The 13,852-nt window shown below is 43.6% G+C and overlaps 1 protein-coding gene across 1 annotated transcript in view; it reads left to right on the top strand.

Moving 5' to 3' along the window:
• The window catches only part of phldb1b (pleckstrin homology-like domain, family B, member 1b), a 146,956-nt gene that overhangs the window by 117,465 nt on the left and 15,639 nt on the right, over positions 1 to 13,852 (top strand). The window contains exons 19-23 of the mRNA XM_085796635.1: positions 1,696 to 1,797; positions 3,405 to 3,560; positions 4,051 to 4,153; positions 9,388 to 9,736; positions 13,244 to 13,334. Coding sequence (XP_085652761.1) covers positions 1,696 to 1,797; positions 3,405 to 3,560; positions 4,051 to 4,153; positions 9,388 to 9,736; positions 13,244 to 13,334 — 801 coding nt within the window. The remainder of the gene's footprint in view (positions 1 to 1,695; positions 1,798 to 3,404; positions 3,561 to 4,050; positions 4,154 to 9,387; positions 9,737 to 13,243; positions 13,335 to 13,852) is intronic.

Consider the following 13,852-nt stretch of genomic DNA (forward strand, 5'->3'; position numbering starts at 1 on the left):
TAATTATCATAAGGCTTTATAACAATAATAATATAATAATCTATAATAACACATTATAGAGCATTATAACTCTATAATACTTGTCCTTATAAGCCATTTTAAAATGCTCTATGATGTGTCATGCTTATTGTTATAAAGCCTTATGATCATTTATGAGTGTTTATAATGATAGTTATACAAGTTTATAAGACAATTATAACACATTATAACTATATATATAATGTATTATCGATGTGAGCATTGTCAGCGAGTTACTAACAATTATAACGTATTATAATACCTGACCTTATAAGTCATAATAAAATACTTTATAGTGTGTTATGGTTATTGTTATAAAGCATTATGATCATTTATGAGTGTTTATAACTATAGTTATACAGTGCTATAACTGCATTATATCTCATTATAAGTATGATTATAATGCGTTATAGAGATATAAAGTGTTACCAGCTGCATGACGGTCGTGTTAGTGAGAGCTGAGTTATGTAAGCAGCTGTTGAGACTGAGGGTTAGAATAAATAAATAAAAGTAAAACACTAAGTGAGTGAAGCAGCATCGTCGTCGTTGCTGCTGCAGAGAAAGAGAAACTTTACAGTAGAAACTGGGTCATTGCAGCAGAAAGTGAATTAACTCCCAGACGGCTGCAGGGCACGAGGAGGGTAACCACGACGACGCAGCAGCAGCTGACGACGTCATGTTCAGATATTTAATTTAAAAAAAGTCTTAATTACAGTTTTTGTATAAAGTTTGTAAAACAAATGTTTCTCCCCTCGATGCTGCAACGGGATGCTTTCTAATCTTTTCCTCTTTTCTCTCCTTCCTCCTCCTTCCTCCTTCCTCTTCCTCCCATACCTCCTTCCATTTTTCCTCCTCCTCCTTACTCTTCCTCCTCCTCCTCTCTCCTCCCCCTCCTCCTTCTTCTTCCTCCTTCCTCCTCCAACCTCCTCTTTCATCTTCCTCTTTTTCCTTCCTCCTCCTCCTTCCTCTTTCTCCTTCCTCAACCCTCCGTCCTCCTCCTCCTCCTCCTCCTCCTCCTCCTTCCTCTTTCTTCTTCCTCATCCTTCCTTTTTCTCCTTACTCAACCTCCCTCTTCCTCTCCTTCCTCCTCCTCCTCCTCCTCTCTCATCCTCCTCTCTCCTCATCCTTCCTCTTTCTCCTTCATCCTCCTCCTCTTCCTTCCTTCTCCTCCTTCCTCCTCCTTCTCGCCCTCCTCTCTCCTCCTCCTCCTCTTCCTTCTTCCTCTTCCTCCTGTGTCCTCCTCCCTCCTCCTTCCACTTTCTCCTCCTCCTCTTTCATCCTCCTCTTTTTTCCTCCTCCTTCCTCTTTCTCCTTCCTCCTCCTCCTCCTTCCTCTCCCTCCTCCTCTTCCTCCCTCTCCCTCCTCCTCCTCCTGCTCCTCCTCCTCCTCTCCTCCTCCTCCTTCCTCCTCCCTCTTCCTCCTCCTCCTGCTCCTTCCTCCTCCTCCTCCTCCTCCTCTTCTCTCCCCCTTCCTTCCTCTATCCTCCTCCTCCTCCTTCCTCCTCCTCTCTCCTCCTCCTGCTCCTCCTCCTCCTCCTCTTCCTCCTCCTCCTCCTGCTCCTTCCTCCTCCTCCTCCTCCTCCTCCTCCTCCTCCTCCTTCCTCCTCCTCTCTCCTCCTCCTGCTCCTCCTCTTCCTCCTCCTCCTCCTCCTCCTCTCCTCCTCCTGCTCCTCCTCAGCCTCCCAGACTAGACTTAGAGCAGTGGTACCAGGAGCTGATGTCTGATCCTCCTCCTCCTCTACCGACCAAGTCTCTGTCGGCCCGAAGGCCTGTGCTGCAGGTACACGGGTCTCCTCTTCCTCCTCTTCCTCCTCCTCCTCTTCCTCCTCCTCTCCTTCTCCTTCTTCCTCTCCTTCTCCTTCCTCTCCTCCTCTGTGTTTCTCCCACTCGTCCTTCATGCTGCAGTTCACTCACATCCACAGAGGAAGGTGGATCCATGTGTGTGTGTGTTTTAATCGCGCTGCATTCACATCATAATTACAGTCCTGTCTCTCAACCTAAACTATTTAAGCAATATATCACGACAGGCCGCAAAACTGTTACCAATAACGACAATATGAAAGAGGGATACGCAATCAATTCCATGTAGTTTTATTCAACCAGAAATACATATGATCCAATAAAATAGCCTCACTGTGAAAAAACTAGTCCCACCTCTCCAGACGTTAGCTCCAAAACCCTCTGTTTTATAAATAACTATAATGCTGCATTTGATTGCACTCCAAGATCCGAGTCAGAAATTCCGACTAAGGAGGTAAATGTGTTTCATTGCGTGCATGGCCGGCCACAGTAAGCTGATGTTTGTTTGGATGTCTTTCTTTCGAGCATCAATAAGTACGGCTGGGCAAGTACATCGGCTGCATAAGGGAGAGAGAGAACGTGTGTTTTTCGTCCCTACTACATGCGCGCACAGACCTTTTTAAATCACAAATGAACAGAGTGGGAATGGAAATGCCACTGCAAAGTAATTCTACACTTTTAGTAACAGAAATGCTAAATTAGACGACACATAACAGTAAAAGTTGAGGAGAAAGTGCGACGCCATTTTGCTTTGGCGTAATTCCGACCGAATCGGGCTGCTTGGATCCTACCCGAATCCCCGAGTCGGAGTCCCGAGTTCAAGGGCCGTTCTATAATTGCATTTTTCCGATTTGGAGGTCGGACCTTTCTGACTTCCGAGTGCAGTCGAACGCAGACTTAGATACAGGGCCTTTGGTGATGTTATGAGGAAGAAGCGTGGCATCATGGGAGTTGTTGTCCTCAGCTCCGTCTCCAGTCTGGATCCTTCAGTGTCGCTGTTTTTTTTAGGTTTTACAAACAAACAGAGCAGGTGATAATAATAAAATGTTTTTACCGACACTGAATATGAGGCAGCAGCTGATGAACCAGATGTTCATCAGGCTGTCAGTTATCCAGATGTGTCCTCTTCTCTACAACATACAGTACCAACCGGAGGGAAACACTGAATAAAGCAGTTCCACTTCAAAATATAGAGTTATAAACTAAACATACATCTTTAAAAGGTGAATTAAAAACTTGACTGTTGATAATTAAAATCATTGATTCAGCTCCAGTTGTTTTAATGTGGACAAAGCTTCATGTTATAACTTTTAAAGCTGAAAGATCCCACAGCCCATGAATGCTGCATCTTGATCAAGAGCAATTTGTGCTTTTAACTCGTGTGTTTGTCTGTTTTCTGTTGTTGCCACTGATATTGTTCATGCAGCTTGTTATTTATTTACTATTCACTCCGTCAGCGATCAGACGTTTGACCTGGTTACCACGGTGATGATCGTCCTCTAACGTCCTCGTCCCCCCGTCTCACTGGGCTGGTTCTTTACTGTAACTCTGACTCCTCATGTTGATGACGTCCGTCCTCTTCCTCAGGTTTTCCGCTCGAAGCTGGACAGCGATCCAGGTCTGCCTCTTCATCATCATCATCATCATCATCATCAACATCAACATCAGCAGCAGCCCAAGTCCGGCTCGTCCTCCCCGCTGCAGCACGGAGCGGCCACTCTGGGACGCAACTCCAGCTCCAAGGTAGAGACATAGGAACATAGGGAACATATTTGGGAGAGAAACATACATTCACATTCACATACACATTCACACAATAATTTGAGAACATTGGATTTTAGAGACATCGGGGAAACGCTATCTTACACTCAATCATTTGCAACGGGGAAAACACTATAGATAAAATGAAGTAAAATAGATAATATGAGAAGAAATACGTAGACAGGTGTAGTGGGATAAAATAGAATAAAAATGAATGAATTAAAATAGAATAAAAAAGATAATAAGAGTAAAAAAAAAAAAGTAAAAAAAAAGTTAAATTGAATCTTTTATGATGATAGGAATCATAAGAATCAGTTAAAAGCAAGGCTAAAAAGGTAGGTCTTCAGTTTGCTTTTAAAAATGTCGAGATTCTCTGCTCTCCTCAAGTCTTCAGGCAGTCTGTTCCATAGACGTCCATACTGTAGGTGTCCTGACCCAGTGTGTGTGTGTGTGTGTGTGTGTGTGTGTGCAGAGCCCCCTGCTGGTGGCCAACAGCACCGGCAGTCTGCCCAGGAACCTGGCTGCCACTCTGCAGGACATCGAGACCAAGCGGCAGCTCGCCCTGCAGCAGAAAGGTCAGTGACCCCGAGACGCTCATTCACTTTTTAACAGGAATTTAAAGGAGCAACGATCTCAACACGGACCAAAGTCTCACACTGCAAAAACTCAAAATCTTACCAAGAATAATTGTTTTATTTCTTGTCAAAATGTCTCACTTCTAGTCAAAACAAATCTAATTCTACTTAAAATAAGACTCATCACATAAAAAGCTTTTTTTTTAGACTTTTTACTTCTTTCAAGCATATTTTCCACTTTAAATAAGTAGAAAAATCTGATAGTGGAGCAAGTTTTTCTTTCTTATTACAAGCACGAAACACTTGCTTTCACTGGCAGATTTTTCTACTTTTTTCAAGTGAAAATGAGTTTGAAACAAGTGAAAATTATTTAAAAACAAGTTAATTTTTAGGTGATGAGTCTTATTTTAAGTGGAAAGAGATTAGTTTTGACTAGAAATTAGACATTTTGACAATGAAAAGGACAAATATTCTTGGAAAGATTTTGAGTTTTTGCAAATATGTGTTATAATATATTTTAACACTTTATAATAAGTACACACTATTAAGCATTACACACAAAAACGTGAAGAAGCAAAACAAATCCAGTGATAATTATGATAGATTAAATATAATTAAAGTGACAGTTTAAAGTTCAGATTTTGTCACACAAGGTTAATACACGTAGTTCAGTCATCATGTAAAGTTGAATTAAATAAAACATGTTATATCTGTTATAATCTGATCCTGTTGCTAAGAGATGTGTGAGTAATAAGTTTGATCTCTGTGGCTCAACTTACGTGTTTATTGTGTAGTTTATTGTGTAGTTTGTGGCGCGTTTCAGAAACACACACAGATGTTGACAGATGTGCACATGAATAAATGTTCCAGTTGAGTGTGAGAGCTGATGAGACTTTTCACTAAACGGTGAAAAACTGCTGCTTTAACGGCTCCAAGTAAACAACCTGGTCGCCTGGCAACAGATGTTCACTTTGTGTTAAAGTGTGTGTGTGTTAAAGTGTGTGTGTGTTGGAGGAGCGATTCTCCTCATGCGTCGCTGCTGTTTGACTAAATGGATCAGAGCGAAGCTGTCTGGTGTTTGTTAACTGCCGCCCACACATAAACACACACACACACACACACACACACACACACACACACACACACACACAAACACACACATAAACACACACACCAGCTCAGGTTTGTCCTCATGTGTGTGTGTGTGTGACATCACAGAGCCGATGAGCAGCAGCAGCAGAGTCGATGATGTCGACTCAGCAGGTAGAGCTCACTGCTCCAGATGTTCCTCCTTCTCCTCCTCCTCTTCCTCCTCTTCTCTTCTTCCTCCTCTTCTTCCTCCTCTCTCCTCTTCCTCCTCTTCTTCGCTCCTCCTTTCATTCCTCCTCCTCCTCTTCTTCCTCTTCCTCCTCTTCTCTTCTCCTCTTCTTCCTCCTCTTTCTCCTCCTTCTCTCCCTCCTCCTCTCCTCCTCCTCTTCTTCTTCTCTCTCCCTCTTCCTTCCTCCTCTTCCTCCTCCTCCTCTTCTTCTCTCCTCCTCTTCCTCTTCCTCCTCCTCTTCTTCTCTCCTCCTCTTCCTCCTCCTCCTCTTCTTCTCTCCTCCTCTTCTCTCCTCCTCCTCCTCTTCATTTCTCCTCCTCTTCCTTTTCTCTTCCTCTTCCTTTCATTCCTCCTCCTCTTCCTCTTCTTCTCTCCTCTTCCTTTCATTCCTCCTCCTCTTCCTCCTCTTCTCTTCTCCCCTCCTCTTCTTCCTCCTCTTCCTCTTTCTCCTCTTCCCCTCTCTCTTCCTCCTCCTCTTCCTTCTCCTCCTCTTCCTCTTTCTCCTCTTCCCCTCTCTCCTCCTCTTCTTCCTCTCTTCTCCTCCTCCTCCTCTTCTTCTCTCCTCCTCTTCCTCCTCTTCTCTTCTCCCCTCTTCTTCTTCTCTCTTCCTCTTCTTCCTCCTCTCTCCTCTTCCTCCTCTTCCTCCTCTTTTTCTGTCCTCCTCTTTTTCTGTCCTCCTCTTCTTCTTCTCTCCTCCTCTTCCTCTTCTCTCCTCCTCTTCCTCCTCCTCCTCCTCTTCTTCCTCCTCCTCTTCTTCCTCCTTCTCCTCCTCATCCTCCTCTTCTTCCTCTTCATTCCTCCTCCTCTTCCTCCTCCTCTTCATTTGTCCTCCTCTTCCTCCTTCTCCTCATCCTCCTCTTCCTTTCATACCTCCTCCTCCTCTTCTTCCTCTTCTTCTCTCCGCCTCCTCCTTCTCCTCCTCCTCCTCTTCTTCTCTCCCCCTTCCTTCCTCCTCTTCCTCCTCTTCCTTTCATTCCTCCTCCTCCTCCTCTTCTTCCTCTTCATTCCTCCTCCTCCTCTTCCTCCTCTTCTCTTCTCCTCTTCTCCTCCTCCTCTTTCTCCTCCTCTTCTCCCTCCTCCTCTCCTTCTTCTTTCCCCCTTCCTTCCTCCTCCTCCTCTTCCTCATCCTCCTCCTCCTCTTCTTCCTCCTCCTCCTCTTTCTCCTCTTCCTCTTCTTACTCCTCTTCCTCCTCTTCTTCTCTCCCCTCCTCCTCTTCCTCTTCCTCCTCCTCCTCCTCTTTTTCTCTCCTCCTCTTCCTCTTCTTCTCTCCTCTTCCTCCTCCCCCTCACTCTGGGTCTGACATTAACCCCTCGTCCTCCTCTGTTTGTTTATTATCGATCATCCAATAGCCAATCAGAAGCCTCGCTGTAGCTTCCTGTAACTATGGCGATAAATAAAAGAAAATGATGAATGAGCTGCAGCCAGGAGACGACGAGGAACTCATTTACAACATTGTTAACTTGTTTTTCTTAACTACAGAAAAACTGAAAAAGATTCTGTGCAACACATTTACTGAACTCCCTCAGCTAAGGAGGAATTAAACCTTGTGTGTCAGAGCTAAGTGGAAAACTTAAGGTGTTTGGAGCCAGTTGCACAAAAACACTAGAAGTCCTAGTCTTTAGTTTTCCCTTTATAGCCTAAGTTAAGATTTTCCTTAATTTGTCTAAGTTGAAGTTTCCTCATAAACACGTTAAGATGCTCATTTAACCCTTATGGAACCACTTAAAGTCAAAAAAACACCTTAACAATAAAGTTAAGGGGAACTGTTAACTGTTTTTCCTTAACTACAGAAAAACTTAATTAGATTCTGTGCAACACATTTACTGACCTCCCTTAGCTAAGGAGAAATTAAACCCTGTGTTTATTGTTAAGTGGATCCTCATTAGTTGTCACAATGGTGACGACTATTATTCCTGGGGTCCAAAAAAATTACATTTTAAATTAAAAGTTAAGATTTTCCTTAATTAGTCAATGTTCAAGTTTAGTTTAGTTACGTTTTCCTTAAAACGCCCATTTAACCCTTAAGAAATCACTTAAAGTGACGTTTACCTGACGTGGTGTCGACACGTTTTTTTTTAATCACGCGCACATTTTGATGCTGTTGAAGCAAATCCACGGTTTCCATGGCAACAGTCAAATTTTAATCTGCTGCTGCTGCTAATGACTTAACTTTTTCTTTCCCCCTTAAACCTTAAAGAGATTCAGTGAAAGTCCCTGAGCTCAGGGGAAGTTGAACCTGTAGTTCAGACTGTTAGTGCTGTTGGTTTATCCATCAAAGGCAGCGTTTACCACGACAGACCCAGTCTTCACCTCCTCCTCCTCCTCCTCCTCCCTCTTCATCTCTTCATCTCTTCTGTGTGTCATTAACCCGCCCCCTCCCATTTCTTTTCATCTTTTCTTTTATCTGAAACACAGAAACTCTCTTTTCTTTCTTCCATCAATCTTCCATGAACGTTTTTTTTTCTTTTTTTTTTCCTGCTGGTGGAGGATGAATGTTGCATGTGGAGCGCCTCAGACGGAGCAGGTGGAGGTGGAGGGGTGTATGTATGTGAGGTGCATGGTTCACAGTCCTGAGGTGTGGGCTACTGGTTCTGGTTCTGGTCCTGGTCCTAGTTTTGGTTCTGGTTCTGGTTCTGGTTGCTTCAGGTCTTTACGGGCAGGTGACGGTGTTCAGGTCCAAACCGAAGCAGATCCTCTTCCTCCTCTTCTTCTCTCCTGGTTCTGGTCCTGCTCCCGGTTCTGGTTCTGGTCCTGGTTGTTTCCAGCCTCGTAAACCAGCCGCTCCCGGAAATGCAATTCATTTCATTTCTGAGGGAGAGTCTGGCCTCATCCCCGCTGTAAGCGTTTGGCCTGAAACCCTCAGAAGGCCGAGCCAATCAGCGTCGCCGCTGTGATTGACACAGCACGTTGGCCAATCAGGGACCGACTGGTGCAAAGCCCCGTCACTACAGACCGAATCTCCTTGTTGTTTACATTCTACTTCCGGGTAGAAAACCAGCACGTAATTTGAATGAGATCAACAGTAACGAACGAGAGTTTAGCTATATATCATATTTTTCACGCCCTATCACCGTTTAGACAAATCTGAAATGATTGAAGAAACATTACTATTTCTGTGTGTGTGTTTTGTGTTGCTATGTGTTGTATTTATTCAGTTTGGGGGAATCACAGTGTCTAGAAAGCATCAGTGGCTCAGCTGACAGGGACAGCTAACGGCGGTAGCTAAGCTAATGGCGGCAGCTAAGCTAACGGCGGTAGCTAAGCTAACACCAGGACGTCAGCTGTTAAAACCCTCCCGTTGTCGGACACGACATGAAACTACTCCAGTTAGCTCAGTCATGTTGTAACTCAGATATCCGCTGGAGAAAATATTTTTTCATGGAGCGTTTATTGAGTCACTGAGTTATTAAAGTTAAACAGGTAGCTAACCGTTAGCCCGGCTAATCTCTGATAACCGTGACTAATTACAAAAATGTGCACACATAAATAGTAATATTTGTCCAATCATTGGTTTTATAGACTTTACAAACATCAGATTAGTGTAAACGGTGATATAGTGACATGAAAAATTAGATAAATATAGCGAAAATCTCGTCCGTCACTATTGTTAGAATGCTGTTTTTCTACCCAGAAGTAGTTGTAAACAACAAGGCGATTCGTCCTACACCAACTTGCTGATTGGCTGAATGGGGTTGTCTGTCATCACTACTACTCCCGCCCAGCCCAAACGCTTATAGGGGGAATGAGGCCAGACTCTCCCTCAGAAATGATATGAAATGCATTTCCGGGAGAGGCTGGTTTATGAGGCTATGTTGTTTCTGGTCTTTCTGGTTCTGGTTCTGGTTTTGCTCCTGGTTCTGGTAGTTCAGCTCTGAACCGGCTCAGACCCTCTAACTCCTCCTCCTCCTCCTCCAGGTCACCAGGTGATCGAGGAGCAGCGGCGCCGTCTGGCCGAGCTGAAGCAGCGCGCGGCGGCCGAGGCTCAGTGCCAGTGGGAGGCGCTGCACGGCTCCCAGACCCTCCTCATGGCGGCCTCGTCCTCCTCGCCGTCCTCCTCCTACTCCCCCGTCATGGCCTACAGCCCCACGCTCGGCCACCACGCCGCCGCCACAGCTCCCATGATGCACCACTCCATCCTGCACCACCAGCCGCCGTCGGCCGGAGAGCAGCCGTACGACACGCTGAGCCTGGAGAGCTCCGACAGCATGGACACCAGCGTCTCCACGGGCAACAACTCGGCCTGCTCGCCAGACAACATGTCCAGGTACTTCTTCTTTTTTTTTGTAATTTAAATATTTATTACACATTTATTGCATTATACTGCAAAAACTCAAAATCTTACCAAGAATATTTGTCTTATTTTTAGTCAAAATGTCTCATTTTACTTAAAATAAGACTCGTCACATTAAAAAGTAACTTGTTTTTAGACACTTTTTACTTTTTTCAAACTTTTTTTCACTTGAAATAAGTAGAAAAATCTGTTTTTCTTTCTTATTACAAGCACAAAAAACTTTCACTGGCAGATTACTACTACTTTTACTTCCTATTTCAAATGAAAATTGGTTTGAAACAAGTGAAAATGATTTAAAAACAAGTTTTTTTTGGTGATGAGTCTTATTTTAAGTGGAAAGGGATTCGTTTTGACTAGAAATTAGACATTTTGACAAGGAATAAGACAAGTAACGCTAAAAAAAAAAAGCTCTTGCAGATTCACTGAAGCTCGTGTCCATGTGGACGGGCTCTTAATCTGTCAGTTTCCTTATTGTCTTAATTTACTAAATAACAAATTAGGAATGAATCGGCATTTAGAGTCAAAGCTGAACTGGAGAATAATACTTGAATGTTTTCTGTTTTTTTCATTCTGTTACTTAATGGAAAACGGTTCAGATTCATTTGTTTTATATTAAAACAGTGTCGTCGTCGTCTCACACATTTACATTGATCACACAGCTCAGACGACAGCAGGTTAACACAAAGTAAATGAACATATATGAAGCAAAGTGTTACTGAGACGTATTCATACTGTATGAGAGAGATGTCTCAGTTTAAAATCATTTAAACTCAACTCTGGAGATAAAAAAACAGCAAAAAAGATGGAACAGATTCAGTAAACGTTCAGTAGAGTCAAATCAATTCGTCACGATCTCGTTAAAAAAAAAGAGTTTCCTCAAACGCAACAAAGAAAAAGTTCAGGTTTGAAAAATGTTTCTCAGAGAAAAAGACGCAGTGAATGAATCAGTAATGTTCACCAGGAACCACACACACACACACACACACACACACACACACACACACTCTGCTCCCCTCCAGTTCGAGTCTTTATCCACAGCTCGCTCCATTTGCAGAACATCTGTTCCTTTTCCTCTTCACGACTCTCCAGAGTCAGATATTCAGAAACGACCAGAGCTGCTGCTGCTGATGATCGCTCTGTTTCTGTTTCTTTTGCTTTGTTTTAAAGTCAAGACTTAAAGGGACATTGTGTAACTTCTCCTGTTATCTATTCAGGAAAATCGATTATTTCATTCAAAAGTCGATGCTGCATTCACCTGCAGTCGGGCAGACGGCCGTCGTTAACAAACCAGACGTCATTTTAGTCACAGAAGTCCAGAGAAAGCCGGTAAAACGTGGGTCAGGTCAACAATACCACATCGCCATGACAACATATTGTCACGTGTATTGTTTTGCCTCGTGCTGACGGACCACTTGTTTACATAGAGGCTTGTTTATGCCGTTACCTGCAGCGGCTGTCGTCCGTCTGCCGTCTGCCCAATTTCACGTGAATGCAGCATGAAAAATACGACTGAGTTGCTTGCGATATACAATCGCAACGCTAGATGGGAGGAATTCCTACACAATGTCCCTTTAAAGGTATAATGTGTAGGAATTCCCCCCATCTAGCGGTGCGTTTGCATATCTGAACGTATTCGTGATGTTGCGTTCACCTGAAATGGGGCAGACGTCAGACAGACAACAGACGCTGCATGTAACAGGATAAACAAGCCTCTATTTAAACAAATGGTCCGCCAGCACAAGGCAAAACAATACAGGCGTGACAATATGTTGTACATGGAGGCTTGTTTATGCCGTTACGTGCAGCGGCTGCCCAATTTCACGTGAATGCAGCATGAAAAATACCATGGAGTTGCTTGAGATGTGAGGAATGTACCTTTTAAACTCAGAGAGACGAGTCGGTGAAGAGTTGAAGTTCATGATGAGACCGGTTTGAGGCCGAGACGTCAGAATCAGAAACCCCCGGCGTTAGCTCTTGTTCTTCTTGTTGTTGTTGTTTTTTAAAATAAAGCAGCTCTTAGCAGACGGTAATTGATCGGGGCTGGTTATAGAAGCTGTCAGTGAACGCCTCGTGTTGGGCGGTGGGACAGACAGAGACGAGTGATTAAAGCCGGGAGCTGCAGCCAGACTGAAAACTGAAAACTGAAGACTGGAGATGTTGTTTTGCTGCTGAACAGAAAGTGAAGAAACCAGATTTCATCAGATTTTCTCTCAGCAACAATAACATCAATTTTTCAGAGTGAATGTTCACCTGCTCTGAGCCGCAGCCGCACAAACACAACAAGCTCAGCCTGAAGTCTGAGAGGGAGGATCAAACCGGTTCATCAGACTGAACCTGGTCCTGCCAGGACCAGGTCCAGTCTGATGAACCAGGCCCAGATCCACTGGTTCTAGTTAAAGGGATAGTTCAACATTTTGGCAAATTGGCCCATTGCCATAATCCCTATAGTCATAGCAGTAGGTTCGTTACCTTTAATTGTCGGTGCAAGCTGTTTTTAGAACGGCGGAGCAGAGCCGTGAGCTGCTCAGAGCTACGCTACGGAGGCTCATGGGATTTCTTGGTTTCCCTCATCAAACTCATCAAATACACAATCCAACAACTCCACAACGCTCTGGTGGACAAGTTGTGACCTGCACATTCACCACGCTATGAGATAATAACACAACGTTACCAGACAGAGTTGTTTTAGAGGGAAATACAGAGACTGCTTGATGAAAAACTGTCCCTGAAGGCAACGCGCATCAGCGGTTTTGTATGAATTTCCCTCTAAAACAACTCTGTCTGGTAACGTTGTGTTATTATCTCATAGCGTGGTGAATGTGCAGGTCACAACTTGTCCACCAGAGCGTTGTGGAGTTGTTGGACAGACATCTGTGTCCAGAAGGGGACCTGTGTGCGAGATAGAGTTCATTTACATCCAGATAGTTGATGCTCTGTTGCCTTTCCTGATCGCGATTATCAGAAAATCAGCCGTAGATGCAATAAATAATGCGTAGATTGACATTTACGCATTTTAGACATCTAAGACCTTGTAAATAATGTAAATAATAATATTTTGTATCATAGTTAGAGCCTTTATTCTTTTCCCTCTAATCCCCAAGAGCTCAAAGAACAAGTTTATAATAATTTCCTGTGTGTTTCCAACAAATATATGTGAAATTTATAGTCCGTTTTTTTATTTTTACTTTATTTTTCTGATCATATAGCTTTTTCTATATTCATATCACACCACTATTGGATGAATATTTTCTGAAAGCCCAGTTTGTCCTGGAAAAAAAAGGATGTTAATGACTTGATGTTGACTGAGGTTTGACAAGCTTTAATACACAAAGAGACTAGGAGAGAGAAAAACAGAAAGAGACTCTTAATAAAGGGTTAAATAAAGTTGTAGTTTATAGTTAAATGCAGAGTTTGGATGTTGATGTTTCCTGTTGGAGGTTAAAAATGAGTGTTAATGCTGTGGTGTGTGTGTGTCCTCAGTGTGGGAGGAGTGGACTGTCTGAAGATCGAGGAGATGGAGAAGATGCTGAAGGAGGCTCAGCTGGAGAAAGCCAGACTGATCGAGTCCAGGGTGAGTCTGAGTCTAGATCCATACCCAAAGACGGAGGACGCTGCGTCTCCGTCGTCAATACTCCTGAACCGTACCACCGGTGACAGGAAGTCGCTGCTTTCGATTCAGTTTCATTGGTTTTGTTTTCAGACGTTTTCATGTGGAGGAGAAGTTCCGAGAACAAAGAGCAGACGATCGATCTCCGGCTCTCAAACTTTTCTCCTCTAAACCCCGTTTGGCCTCTCTCCACTGAGACGCTGCTTTCTCTGTTTACACCAGAAATATAAAACACACAAACACTTTTCTTCATGAGCTGAAATCATCAGACCATCGTCAGGTTTACTGTCCAGATGTTACAGTTGGTTTAACTCCACAGAGAGGGTCAGTCAGGGCGGCCATGTTGGCTCCTGTGAGGTCGTCTGTTTCATCCCTTTAGGTCGATTTCAACGTCACATATCCACCATTTATTGTGATTAAACAAGAAGCTTTTAGATTAGAGTTTGGATGAAATGTTTCTATTAAAGGGATAGTGCAACATT

The sequence above is a fragment of the Trachurus japonicus genome, chromosome 13 (assembly GCF_045865225.1).
Source record: "Trachurus japonicus isolate A0001 chromosome 13, Traja_1.0".
Taxonomy (NCBI): Eukaryota; Metazoa; Chordata; class Actinopteri; order Carangiformes; family Carangidae; genus Trachurus; species Trachurus japonicus.